The 15,000-nt window shown below is 41.4% G+C and overlaps 1 protein-coding gene across 3 annotated transcripts in view; it reads right to left on the bottom strand.

Annotated features, from left to right (window-relative positions):
• Positions 1-15,000, bottom strand: part of LOC138975845 (T-box transcription factor TBX2b-like) — a 53,919-nt gene that overhangs the window by 26,427 nt on the left and 12,492 nt on the right. For 2 of the 3 annotated variants that reach the window (XM_070348606.1, XM_070348607.1), the window contains exon 2: positions 12,245-12,524. In XM_070348606.1, coding sequence (XP_070204707.1) covers positions 12,245-12,524 — 280 coding nt within the window. The remainder of the gene's footprint in view (positions 1-12,244; positions 12,525-15,000) is intronic. The other variant, XM_070348608.1, reaches the window with a different exon arrangement.

Raw genomic sequence — 15,000 nt, 5'->3', positions numbered from 1 at the left:
ATAACAACATCATTACCAGAATGACGCCATTGACGGAATAGAACACAATCATAAACACTTTACAACAAAACCAAAAACAAAACATAAATGTTACAAAAATCCAGAATGACTGCGTATTATTCTCAATGAAAAACACGTGCGAGGGGAGGGGGTATCTTACCCGGTGGATTCCCTCTATCAAAGCGAACCCCCAAAAGAAGCAGTGAAAACAAAAATCCAAGCTATTTACACAACAAAGGAGCTCCAACCCTTCACAAATACACGAACACTACTGAGCGGACGTTATAAAAACAAGTTGTACCAGTGATAGTTGTTAACTCGTCGGACCTATGACGATCGTGACAGATTTGATCTCATTATCATCTACTGGCGTCAACGGTATGTACGGCATGAGTTTGACGGTCAATGGAAACTTCTTCTAGTGGTTGGTCTTTATTCTCAAGTAATTACAGATTCTTTCATGCTTCAGGAAATTCACAAAGGGACATGTTCGGACAGAATTAGTGAACCTGGACCCGCAAACTGGCAATCTCAGATCAACCAACCATGAACACAAAAGGATTTCAACCAAAGACACTTTTGTGACACCGTTTTTAATGAGCTTGGGCGTCAAGACGAACAAAGTGAGAAAACAATGACAGAAATAATCACCGCAAACGCAAGTTTAATAATTTCAACCTTGTTAAAGTTCAAAGCACCATCAGCTCAGGTTTCAATATAACTGGCTCAGAGAAGAGGACGTAAGCACGTTTACTGACAAAAAGGTTTCAAATAATTTTAGCTTCTAAAACTGCACAGCTGACAGAGCAATACATCGGGAAAAAGATATACGACGAGAGCTGTAACGACACGTTAACAATGCAAGCTATGTTTGGACAAGTTCCAACTACCTTCAAGAATGCCTTGTGTAAGAACACTCCCAAACATTCGGAAACGAAATTAGCTCCGCCAGTCGAAAAAGATGTAAAGATAGTTACAATGAGCGATATCCGCCAGGAACAAGATAAATCCACAAAGCGTCAATTCCAACCTACACTGGTCTAAGCCATGTAATGTAACATTTTCCCGCTCTGGTCTGGCGTATAGTCGCCATGACGGCAGGGGCGTGTAACTCTAGCAGATACGACTTGGAGGCGGGGAGGCTACTCCACTTTAACGTCTTCAACGCTCGTCGCCAACAGTCACTCAGAATCAAGTGGATTTGACGGAACTTCATCCTGGAGCCCAAAAGATCGTTCAAGTGGCTCGCCGCTCCATAAAAAAAACCTGCTCACGATTTATCTGCCCAGCGTTGACTGGCCTGAAGGTTCTTTTTAACGAGTCCAGATAAGATGGGAGGGGCACCTGAAAGAGGATTAAGTGTGTGCGTATGTGATTTAGTATTTTACACGGTGTCGCCGCTGCGTCTAAGCTGGCGCTTCCCCTCGTTCCCTGCCAATTTATTTGGAGATTGTGAAGACTTGTTAAAAAAAAGCGATTATCTGTATCTTCATTTCCCTTTCTTATATCCTGTGGGACCATTATACAAATATAGCACGTGAAACAGAACACTTTAAACGAAACAAAATCAAAGGAGTGGCCATCAATAACGGAAAGCAAACGTGCATACAAGAGGCAGAAATATGTCTGTCTAAACTGAGAGGACAATTAAACCATTAATATTTAATTAAAAAAACCCACTCTAATAGTTCAGTACGATCATTTGGGCAAGTTTTAATTCTTCTTCTTCCTCCTCCTCTTCTGGATTTCTATTTTGGGTTAGTATATCTTTCACCCTAAAGCATGCTGTTCTTATTCATCCTCTGATTTGTTTGCTCTCTCTCTCTCTCTCTCTCTCTCTCTCTCTCTCTCTCTCTCTCTCTCTCTCTCTCTCTCTCTCTCTCTCTCTCTCTCTCTCTCTCTCTCTCTCTCTCTCTCTCTCTCTCTCTCTCTCTCTCTCTCTCTCTCTCTCTCTTCTGTCAGCAGTCTTTCGATTGTATTCCGTGTGACCAAGTACTACCGAAAGAAGCTAGTTAGTGAATGAGATGTAAGCGAATGTCACTTCGAGCCCATCAACCTGGAACTAAAAGTAATCCTGTGTGCACTGTCAAGAAATATAACCATCAAGGTCACTACACCACAAAGATCACACCACACTTTTCTCTTCTTTGTTGACCACAAAGGCAGATGCATAAAAAAAGAGCAGGTGTTGAAGGCTGAGGACTGGGGGTGGGAGGGGGCGCGTGGTATAGCTGTGTCTTGGCAAACCGAAATAATAGTCAGAGAAGTTTGTGAAAAAGTCACAACTAGTCACAACACTGATTAACTCCTAGTGTAAATCCTGTCACTAACAATAGTCATCAAGGTGACTTAGCTGGTCTGTGGATGGTTGTTATGCTGTCAGACAGCAGGCCGGCGTTTGGGTACTTCTGAAGACTAACAGGGGTTTATCATAAAGGACGTGGTGATTCTAGGACTAAGATCGAGAAAGAAAGGTGACGAGTGCTTTACCGTCAGAAAAGCGTTGACACATGTCGATCACAGAAAATGAAAGACTCGTAATTGTCTTTGTTGCCTGAGAAGCAAATACGTTCATGAACAAGAAGAGCAAACGCTCGATCGAGTCACTTTCGCAGTTCTGAATATTATATGAGGCATCAGATGGACAGGAAGAAATTGCTATTCACAACACAATGCATACCTGAAGCATACCTGTGACCTTGAAAAAGGTCAAAGGTCACCAAAGCAGACGTCAAAGTGTAGAGGTCACTGGGAGTCACGTTCACATAAAATTTGAGCCCGGTCACTTTTATAGTTTCCGAGAAAAGCCCAACGTTAAGTTGTGTGTTGCCGAACAGAAAAGGCTAGTTATCTCCCTTGTTTTTCTGATAACGTTCGTAAAAGGCTACAGATGTAAATACTTTGATGTAAAGAATAATCCTACAAAGTTTCAATCACATCCGATGAACTTTGTCAAAGATATAAAATGTCTAATTTTTCCTTTGACGCTGACCTGTGACCTTGAAAAAGGTCAAAGGTCAACGAAACCATCGTTAAAGTGTAGAGGTCATTGGAGGTCACGACTAAACAAAATATGAGCCCGATCGCTTTGATAGTTTCCGAGAAAAGTCCAACGTTAAGGTGGTGTCTACGGCCGGCCGGCCGGCCGGACGGCCGGCCGGACGGCCGGCCGGCCGGACGGACAGACTAACACTGACCGATTACATAGAGTCACTTTTTCTCAAGTGACTCAAAAACGGTTCATGTCGACCTTGTTGTCAAGTTTCTCTCACAAACAGTATGTTTTTGGCAAACAAAACAACATTCTGTACTGTTCAGGCCAGGGTGTCAATAGGTAATTACGTGCATACCATTTTCATCATTTTGGTACGCACATCACTTTTAATCTGACTCCGATAAACAAAATGGGTCTTTTAAACATGGCTTAACACAAGAAAACGACTTTAAACTGGAGTATTACCAAACAGTAAAAGCACAAAACTGTGATTACATCGTTATTAACCTAACTTTGAATAGTAATTAACGAAGGTCACGCACATGCAGAAAGCTTCTAAATCTATATAGTACATGTATAACCTCTACTACAAAATCACACACTTTGGACCCACACAAAACAGACCCAACCTAACCCCCCTCAGGCTGTGTTCCCATACCACATTGTGCACGTGCGTAAATCAGGAGCGCTACTGTCACCCGGTGTCAGCTATGTTTGCTCTGCAAGTCTGTGGCAGAGAAAATATGGCACCAGAGGCGCCATGGCCGCCCCAAGCACTTCACCTTTGTTTTATAGTGTGCGAGGAGGGGGCGGCAGATTTATTCATCTATTTACACCCGTGCTAAACTGCCGCCACTCGTAATCAGTGCGCGCTGGCCAACTGTCAACTCGTGACCGGCTTCGGCCACGATTCACGACCTGTGCGGCTATCTGTGTTTTGGTGGACAGCGACTCGTTAAAGGCATCGCCCTTCCCGTGTAAACGATTTAGCTTCCTGTATATCAGATCTTGCCATGCAGGCTTTTGCAGTGAAACAAAACAACATGAAGAATTGATTTCACAGATTGCCACTGATGTCTGCGAAGAAATTAGTTGATCAAAACATTCCAACTCATCACAAGAAGAATTCATGCAGGATGTGCATAGTGCTTTTATAATATAGTTATGCGCTATAGAAATCTCCTTAATAAATAAAATGGGTTTTTTTTGTATGCTTTCAATTGGAGGGATGGTCTTATCTTAAAGCAAAGCTGAGATGGTGAGCCGAATCGTATGCATAGGAAGGACTGTGCATTTATAGATAAGGGTCAGTTAGGGTTTAGTGTATTTAGCGCACAGATACCTTGCTGTCTGTTTCCTCAGATAACGAATCGATGGATGGGACAGTCCGTTTTTACATTGTCAAGTTTTGACTAAATGTTTTAACATAGAGGGGGAATCGAGACGAGGGTCGTGGTGTATGTGTGTGTGTGTGTGTCTGTCTGTGCGTGTGTGTGTGTGGAGCGATTCAGACCAAACTACTGGACCTATCTTTATGAAATTTTACATGAGAGTTCCTGGGAATGATATCCCCGGAAGTTTTTTTTCTTTTTTTCGATAAATACCTTTGATGACGTCATATCCGGCTTTTTGTAAAAGTTGAGGCGGCACTGTCACACCCTCATTTTTCAATCACATTGATTGACATTTTGGCCAAGCAATCTTCAACGAAGGCCGGACTTCGGTATTGCATTTCAGCTTGGTGGCTTAAAAATTAATTAATGACTTTGGTCATTAAAAATCTAAAACGATCCAAATTTACGTTCATCTTATTTTTCATCATTTTCTGATTCCAAAAACATATAAATATGTTATATTTGGATTAAAAACAAGCTCTGAAAATTAAAAATATAAAAATTATGATCAAAATTAAAATTTCGGAATCAATTTAAAAACACTTTCATCTTATTCCTTGTCGGTTCCTGATTCCAAAAACATATAGATATGATATGTTTGGATTAAAAACACGCTCAGAAAGTTAAAACGAAGAGAGGTACAGAAAAGCGTGCTATCCTTCTCAGCGCAACTACTACCCCGCTCTTCTTGTCAATTTCACTGCCTTTGCCACGAGCGGTGGACTTACGATGCTACGAGTATACGGTCTTGCTGAAAAATTGCATTGCGTTCAGTTTCATTCTGTGAGTTCGACAGCTTGACTAAATGTTGTATTTTCGCCTTACGCAACTTGTTTACCGTTTGTTTAGTGTGAATAAAGCAGAAATACATGCTTGCTCTTGAACTCGCCTGCATAGAGAAAGTTTGACTGGTTAAGTATTTAGCATATAATTATATTGCTGAAATAACTGCCTGTGTCTTTTGATAATGACGATTTAAAGAGAAGAGTCCGTTTCTTCTTCAAGGACCAATTGGCTCGTTCCGAAGAAAAATCATATATAAAGAGATACAAAGGGATTGCATTTTTTCTCTAAACAATCGGTGGACAGAGACTCAATAGCCAGAGTTTGGTCGCTTTATCTGTTTGTCTTATAATACACTGCATTGAGACATTTTGATGTTGATGGTGGTGGTGGTCTGGTTTCGTACAGCTTTCTATAACTTGATATAACGCAAAGAGAGAGAGAGAGAGAGAGAGAGAGAGAGAGAGAGAGAGAGAGAGAGAGAGAGAGAGAGAGAGAGAGAGAGAGCGCGCGACAGAGACAGAGAGACAGAGAGACAGAGAGAGAGAGAGAGAGAGAGAGAGAGAGAGAGAGAGAGAGAGAGAGAGAGCATTCTTTCTTTCTTTATTTGGTGTTTAACGTCGTTTTCAACCACGAAGGTTATATCGCGACGGAGAGAGAGCATGAGAGAGCGCGAGTGAGAACCCTGTTCTATTAAAACTGTTGAACCCCCACCCACTTATTGATGGGAACACAAAGAAACGAACACAAATGCGAATAAAAACATCACGAAACAGTGTTGCTTTTGGTAACGGAACCATGAAATGACATGAGACTCAACAAGACTTCTTAACTCTTGCGGCTCTCTCCCTCAGTCACACATACACACCTTACGAAGAGCTAAAACCTCCAACCAACACAGTCATCCAGGTAGATAATTATTTTTCACCGTGGGGCCGACATGTTCCGCTCGAGCGCCCCCAAGGGGCGAGCAAGTGATCGGTGCTGCCACCTACATCCTGCCGCCAGTCGTCAGCGAGCCACTCAGGTGAGTCGATAGACAATAGGTCATGGGATTAACGGAACCGGTGTTAGGGCAGAATTGGCACCAGATGATGTGTGGTCTGGATATATTTTACGCTACGGTTCTGGTGGAAGCGTGCTGTGCTGCATGTATGAGAACTCGATGGCGAAATCAAGTAAAGGGGGGCCTGTTTGCGAAAGCGTTTTCTTAAAGAAAGCGTTTGTTTGATTCGTCGTGAATCAGCGATCGACGGTCCATTGCAAAATGATATTTCTCCCAGAGATTCTCCTTCATGGAAACATACGTTTTGATATGCAAGCGTGCAATGGTGAAAAATAAAGCATCACATTTTTAAGACGCCTCCTCTAAAGTCTTCTTCGGGTAGTGCTACATTTGTTTGGTGTTCTTGCAAATGTCGATCGCTGACGGAAAGAGAGGGATGGAATGAGGGAGAGAAAGGTACGTGATTCATGAATGCGCGTGCGTGAATGCGCGTGCGTGCATGTGAGCGAGCGCGTATTGGAGACAGAGATGGAGACACGGACCCCCTAACAATTCAGTCTGCAAAGAAAAGCACCATTCCTCAGAGCAAACCCCTCCAGTCAACCCGTCTTCCATACAATGTACAAACGTAATAACACTGACTGATGACTTAGTCCAAATTCTACCATTCGGGTTTACTCCAATTTCAACACTAAAAACCCGGGTTCCAGTATCCACCCGTACACCGGGAGAGAGAAAAACAATCGAGGGTTTGGCGGGTGGTCAGAAACGGGTGCCAGTTTTCACGCTCTGGCTCTCAGTTGGCGTCAGGCATGAGTCTTGGCGGCTACGAAACGGCGGCTCCTGGCTGTGAAACTGTCACTTCCTGTACGTCAGCTCTGCCTGTTGAAGCGTACGGACCCAGACAGGCAGGCGTCACCCTCTCTCCGAAATAAAACGGGTGGCGGTGACCGTGAATCGGGTACAGGGTGACCTACCAACAGACCTATTGTTTATTGACAATATTACGATAGGGGAGGTTGTTACAATTGTGCAACAGGATTGTGTACAAGTATTGTGGGTATATTATAGGTTTGGCTTCAGGTTTGTGACCAGCGCCTGCACCTCTCCAGAGTCCTAGATCTTCCTTGCCCTACTTATTTCACTGAATGTCGTTATGAACACGATTGTTTCGTTGGTGTAACTCTCAGGACATGCATAACTGCTAATTTATCTATCTATTTACTTTTATATTTATTCATTCATTTATGTGTAAACTGGTAGACGGAAGTTTTTGACACAACAGTGAACTTGAGTGAGTGTGTGCGTGTACTTTAGACCACCAACATAAATGTGGCACATGGCACATTTATCTTATTTCGTGTTCGGTTCGAATTTATTGAGATGTGTATCTATTGCACATGTCAGTGTAAGCCCTAAAGTAAACCACAACAAGTCGCGTAAGGCGAAATAACAACATTTAGTCAAGCTGTCGAACTCACAGAACGAAACTGAACGCACTGCATTTTTTCACCAAGACCGCATATTCGTAGTTTCGTCAGTCCACCGCTCCTGGCAAAGGCAGTGAAATCGACAAGCCAGAATGGTGCGGTAATGGTCGCGCTGAGTAGGATAACACACTTTTCTGTATCTCTATTCTTTTTAGCGTACTGAGTTTGTTTTTAATCCAAACATATATCTATATGTTTTTGGAATCAGGGACCGACAAGGAATAAGATGAAATTCTTTCTAAATCGATTTCGGACAATTAATTTTTATCATATTTTTCATATGTTTAATTTTTAGAGCTTGTTTGTAATCCAAATATAACATATGTATATGTTTTTGGAATCAGAAAATGACGAAGAATAAGATGAAATTGTTTTTGGATCGTTTAGAAAAAAAATGTTTTTAATAATGACAAGTTTCCGATTTTTAATGACCAAATTCATTAATTGTTTTTTAAGCCACCAAGCTGAAATGCAATACCAAAGTCCGGCCTTCGTCGAAGATTGCTTTGCAAAAATTTCAATCAATTTGATTGAAAAATGAGGGTGTGACAGTGCTGCCTCAACTTATACAAAAAGCCGGATATGACGTCATCAAAGACATTTATCGAAAAAATAAAAATAACGTCCGGGTATATCATTCCCAGGAACTCTCATGTCAAATTTCATAAAGATCGGTCCAGTAGTTTAGTCTGAATCGCAGACAGACAGACAGACAGACAGACAGACACACACACACACACACACACACACACACACACACACACACACACACACACACACACACACACCTTAACTTGACAAAACTTGACTAAATGTAAAAATGGTGTGTACATTTAATTGAGTTTGTAAGCCACTTCAGTTGAATTTAGCGTTAAGTACTCAGTGCGGCTCAGTGAGCTCTAAGGTTTAGTGTATTGATAATGTACGGCATAATACGCATGAATTACAAAAAGGCGTGGACACAATTAATGGTGCTACAGAGGCAGGAATTAAATGTTTCATGCGGTGGTAAAGGTGTATGTGTGTGTGTGTGTGTGTGTGTGTGTGTGTGTGTGTGTGTGTGTGTGTGTGTGTGTGTGTGTGTGTTACACTGCATACACTCACAAACACACACACACATACGAATAAATATTGACCTTAGTGGGATTCGAACCCACGACTTGGGACCTGACAGAGTGGAATAGCTTGTGTTTATTTTAAGAACATGATACGGGACGACGACATCCTTGCAGTTTTCACCGGGTATTTCGGCATAAAGAAAGACAGACAGACATAAACAAAATTAAGTGCACATATAGCATCGACCATTATTGGTCTTTCGCCATTCTATATGATTAACATTCACAGATAGCTGAAATCTCCCCCCGCTTTTAGGGCCCAAAGTCCGGCAAACCACCAAAAGAAACACATATATACACACGATCGAGTTTCAACCCTACCGCCATCACAGACCGGCAAATCGACCCTTCCCGCGTTGCCTCTCCCTCGCCACACGTTTTGCCGCCGTCGTTGTCATCGATTATCGACGTCATCGCCGTGCAGACGACAAGGGGAGCTGCCATGAAGGGCGACAATCGAAGGCTAATGGGCAAGTGTCGCAGATAGAGTTGCCGTCCTTGCTCGCGAGACGGCGTCAAACGAGGCGCGCCATTTGCAAAATGGCCGTCAACGCCGGGTGTCGCCTTTCTCGGGTGCGTTTCGCTCGAAGCTCTGAAGACGTGATCCGTGGGTTCTTTGCGTATTTTGTTTGAGCAAAACGAGGAAAGCACACCATAAAAGACAGTATTTTTCTTTGGGGTGGGGGATGGAAGCGGAGAAAAGGAAGGAGGGGGGGGGGGGGGTGGTCGTAGGTAAGGGTACAGGCGGTCCTTGATTGAGCCCGAAGCCTTTACTTTTTTGTTTCAAAAGCTTCGTCCAGTCAGATTGATGAAGTGGACTTCGCGAAGACGACTTCGCCTAATCTATTTTAGACTTCAAAGGAAGACGAATGTCAAGCTAGAGGATGGTTAAAGGCACAGTCCTTCCGTGAAAACAGTTCTGGTCAGGAATGTACATGGGAGAAGACCATTCCTCCACTTGGATGGCCTTATCCCGTGTAAAACCCTGGTCAGATCTGAAATGGTGAGTCTAATCGTTCACACGCGGAAGAACTGTGCAAAATTAATAAGGATGTTGCATACTAGGTGGTGCAGAATAGTTATAAGGAAGTTTGAAAGGGGCCTTGTGCGTGAGCAAACAGTGCACTCTGTATTGCGCTGGAAATAATTAATTTCCCAATGTTCGAATGTGCGCTAACCACAATAAAGGAGACTTCGCGATGGCGTGTTAATCTGAAATGAGCTCCTCAACTGAAAACGAAGGCGTGAAGGTCTGCCTGGTTTGATTTTGTTTAAGCTCGTTTTTTTCAAACTGCATAGGATTTATATCAAGAACAAAAATCAGGCTGTGAACGCGATGCAAACTCTCCTGAGACAAAACTCTCACCGCGATTAGCCAAAAATGTTCCTTCAATGCAGGTGCCCGTTCAACTAATGGCATAGTTACTCTTACAAAAGGTGTCTTTGATTTGATGGTATATCCTCTCACAGGAGTGTTTAGTTTAGGTACCGCTGGCTAACACGAAACAGACTGGGGTTGAGTTGCGAAACAGATAAATGCGCGGCCTAATTATTTGACATAAAGATTTGAAAAGAACAAAAAGTGTACAACAGCAGTGTAAATATTGACCTAGCAGCACATTAATGTCATAATAGATTCCTTGATAAACAAGCATGCAAAAATATAGGGATATGACATAAATATCGCCAGGGGGAAGAAACTCTATAGTAAACGCCAACAGAAAATGCAGCAAGAACTCCAATCTAGCGCAAAAGATCGAAGCAAAATAGAGAAGAAGTAGTAAAGTATATGCATAAAAATGGGCGGGGTAGGGAAAGAATAGGAGGAGAGGGAATGACAGGGCCGTCACGAAAAGCAAGCCAGGCCTATCACTACCGGCAGCAACAAGAACGGGAAAGAGAGAGAGGGAGAAAATCGATACAGGGAGCAAAATGGCTCTCGTAAAACCTCGCGATAATCACGTACGGCCAACAGGGAAAGCATCTTGGGCGAAACGCTACATTCGTCCTCTGTCTTTTCTTCCCCCACACTCCCCCCCCCCCCCACATCCCTGAAATGGCGGAGCAGGAAGTGTTTTGGTGCTTGTAAAACTGAGATGTACATCAACACGCTGCGAGTCCGGTAAACACTTTGGATATCGATGGGTGCCTTGAATAATGCATGCTCTTACGACAGTCCGCGCGTGTTTGGTCATATACTTTCGGTCCGCCCCACCATACCTATCAATGCCAAGGAAAACGGTTTTAATGCACAGGAGGAGCCGAAGGTTTAATGTTTCGCGAAGAGCAAATACTTGTGTTGTTTCCCTCCCGTGTGTTGTCCTTTGTGTTGAAGTTTGGCTGGTTTTGCGTTCTTTTCACGGGGTTTAGGAGTGGGCACACTCCGCGTATTTATTCTATCAGATATTTTGTTTTCAAACTTTTATCTCGGAGTTAACGTCCTGATCGCGTTAAATGTAAATTTAAAAATGGAAATGTGATAGATGTAAACTAAAACAAAAGAAAAGTGAATAAAGCCGGAAAACAAATACACGACCATGCAAGAAGAAGAAGAAGAAGAAGAAGAAGAAGAAGAAGAAGAAGAAGAAGAAGAAGAAGAAGAAGAAGAAGAAGAAGAAGAAGAAGAACAACAACAACAACAACAACAACAACAACAACAACAACAACAAAGAAAGAAAGAAAGAAAGAAGAAAGAAAGAAAGAAGAAGAAGAAGAAGAACAACAACAACAACAACAACAACAACAACAAGAAAGAAGAAGAAGAAGAAGAAGAAGAAGAAGAACAACAACAACAACAACAACAACAACAACAACAACAACAACAACAACAACAACAACAACAACAACAACAACAACAGTATAAACAACTAAGCAAACAAGCATAATGAAAACAATTAAACAAATACATTTCAGACAACACGAGCAGTTATCAAATGTCGCTGCTCATTTAGGCCAGTTCTGTAAACAACTTAAATCACAGGGGAAAAGCGTTAATATTACACCAGCCACATCACCATCCCGTCCAGTCAGATCACAAACAATACAACTACCCAACCGAAATTGTATACAAAAAAAATGCGAACAAAAATCTTGCTACTCTCACAATTTAGTATCTTATTGCCAAGCTGGTGTTTATCCGAGACAGTTTTGCTGAACATCACCTCGTAAATCCTTGTGAATATGATTAACTTATAATTAAACCAGCTTCAAACTCCCAAAAACCAAAAAATCAGATCATATTTTTTTTAAATACGTGAACAGTACCCGGCAAAAGTAACGTGCCACACTTGTGCATCGAGGTATAAGGTCATAAGTTGTTCTTTTCTTTTTCTTTCTTTACAAAAAAAATCCGTTTTATTCGTATTTTACAACAGTTTGAACACGACAAAAAAACAAGTGCGTCACGATTCATTCGGCGGGTATTGTTCATGCAATGGTCTTGGTCCTTAGCAACGTACAGGTATACTCACAAATCCATGCTTGTCGGAGATGTTGTTGCTGAGCTTAAGCTTGTGGAAAGTGACGACTTTCTGCATCCATTGCTCACCCGTGCACGGCGAATCTGGGTGAATGTAGAGTCTTCGGGGCATCTCGGGGTCGGCCTTGCCGGCCACCATCCACTTGCCGTTATGGAACTTGTAGCGACAGTCGTCCACCGACACGATGTCCATCAGAAGGATGTACTTGGACTTTTTGTCCAGTCCTGTGACTTTCACCTTGAACGGCGGGAACATCCGTCTGAAAACACAAAACACAATGCAAGTCACATACTTAAATACAATATCAAAACCTAGGCCGAGATGCACGAGAAAGTTACCAACCGACTGCATGGGAGCCAGCAGCGGAGTCGCACTGGTTTAAACAAAGTGTCGTTTGTGCCTTCAACCAATCCGACCTCGCCGATGGCTCCCACCCAGTTGGTTACTTTCTCAGCCCTGGTGTGACATTACAAGTGATTTCCCACTGGTATGACCATGTCGCCAAGACAAACTTCGTTGTCTAAACTCTGTTTTGTCTTTCATCGGGAGCATACATGAAGTGTGGGAACGTTTCCATGGCGTATTTGTTTTTTTTATTACGGTGTTTTCTTGAAGACATCATCGGAGACAGAGTCGAGAAGAGACGTCTTGGATAGTTAAGTTGTCCTATCTGACAAAACATATTTTTCGAACGAAGCGTTCACTTATAGTGCCGATTACATCTGCCAAAAGACACAAATCACATGCGGAAAGAAAAAAAACACCTCATTTATCTAGAAAGGTAACGTTAGGTAAGGCAATATCATATAGTCCTGGGAGATTACCCTTTATTGAAATGTGGGTTTATTTTCAATTATAAACATCTTCTTTGCGAAATCTGAGAAAATCCCTTTTCAAACATATACAACAACAAAAGTTTAAAGCGGAAGAGACGCCTGTAATATAAACAAGAACAAGGAAAACTAAAATTACCTAGTGAAATGCAACAAGACAACATCTTTCATATTGATTTGTTTTAATTTCGATTTATTGTCACTGTCTTTATTTGTGTTCAGGCTTTTGCGTTTAGGCCCATGAGATAAAGTTTTATTTTTCGCATTCAAGTTGTCGGCGAGAGACTGTCACTTAATTTGTATACAATTTATTATTCTGATCTGCGACACATAAATAAATTAAAAGGTTTCAATACCTTTTTTTTTAATTCTGACATAATTTATAGTACGCAATAAACAAGAACTAACTGAGAAAAAAAAACTTTCAAATTAACCTCGATTGTATAAGGCTCAACAGTGTAACAAGGTTTGTTAACTGATGGTATACTGTCAAATTCCTAAGATACCATAACTTCATTGTAGCAAACAGCTTATAACAACACCAAGAAAAAAAGCAACAAAGGAGAACATATGCAAAGATAATGATAAGTATAAACGGCTAAAATACTTGTAAGTGGAATACACAGAAAAAAAGTAAGAGAACAAAAAAAGAAAGAGAGAGCAAATCAAGACAAAAAGATAAGAAGAATAAGACAGAAACGCACTATTTGCAACACATTTGCAAAGTAAACAAGGCTTTAAAAGCTACAATGCTTCTTTATTTCTTTCTGTCTGCGTTTCTTATATACGCAAGGCATTTACTTTATCCAGCTATTTGTATCGGGCACTGGTTGCTTAAAACATAATTGGCTCCAATACATGCATAACACCATAATTATTTTGTTTTTTTGTTGTTGTATTTTTGCTTTCAAATATCGTTTTTCAAAACTATGACAGGTGCCACTCACAGAACGAAGAAATGTAAAACTTTATGCAATAATAAAACTTGTTTGTGAGTTCAGGGAACTTTTGTATAGGTCTTGAAAATGTTCCCCTTATTTGAAATTCAGGAGCTCTATCAGGAAAAACCACAGATTTCGTAATGGTAATCAACTTTAGCCCCTACTGATGGACAAGTTACAAAACAATACAAGGGAGTACCTGGGTGTTCCCCCTCGCCTAATATCCCCCCTGCTGCCCTCGTCTGGATCGTTTGGCATTAAGGTGAGAATGAATTAATTAGTGTCACGTGGCTTGCAGGTAACAGTAACGGCAAGAGAGAGATAAGACGAGACAGGCGAGCGGTGGCAGTCCAACCGCATCGAGGTAAAATCATTCAGATTACTCACTCAAGCGGTTGACTGTTATTGCACCCACATAACATTCTTGGTACCAACCATGCATGCAGAATGAAGCCATGTACATTTCTTCCCCGAGACAAACAAACAAACAAACACACAAATCCCGCTTACGTTTAAACGAAAAATAAACAGTTTGCGACTTCTAAAACAAGTCGTTTTGTTGTTGTCACACTCACAATAAATACTTTATATCATGCAACAGGGCACAGCAAAGTAATACACATTTCCCTTTCAAAAACGAATTAGTTAAAATACATCAATAAACAAACCTTACACATTCCCCTGAAGTGTAATAAAAATAAAGTAGTTGATTACGTTTGGTAGCTCCAAGTAATGCTTTGTGGCTGCTTAGTCTGGATCGTTTGTTTGTGCGTTTGTTTTTCCCCAAACAAATGTTTTTAATATACAAACATTTCGTTTCAATTCATTTTCAGACGAAAAAGTCATTTCAACAAAATTATTAAAAACAATGTATAAAAAAAAGTACACAAACAGGCGACTCATAATCTGCATGCATGCATGGTCAAAACATAGATCATATTAAGTGGGGAAATGTTAACAA

This window comes from Littorina saxatilis, linkage group LG9 (genome assembly GCF_037325665.1).
Source record: "Littorina saxatilis isolate snail1 linkage group LG9, US_GU_Lsax_2.0, whole genome shotgun sequence".
Lineage (NCBI taxonomy): Eukaryota > Metazoa > Mollusca > Gastropoda > Littorinimorpha > Littorinidae > Littorina > Littorina saxatilis.
The sequence above is the reverse complement of the archived record's forward strand: the minus strand, read 5'-3'. Positions and strand labels throughout refer to the sequence as shown.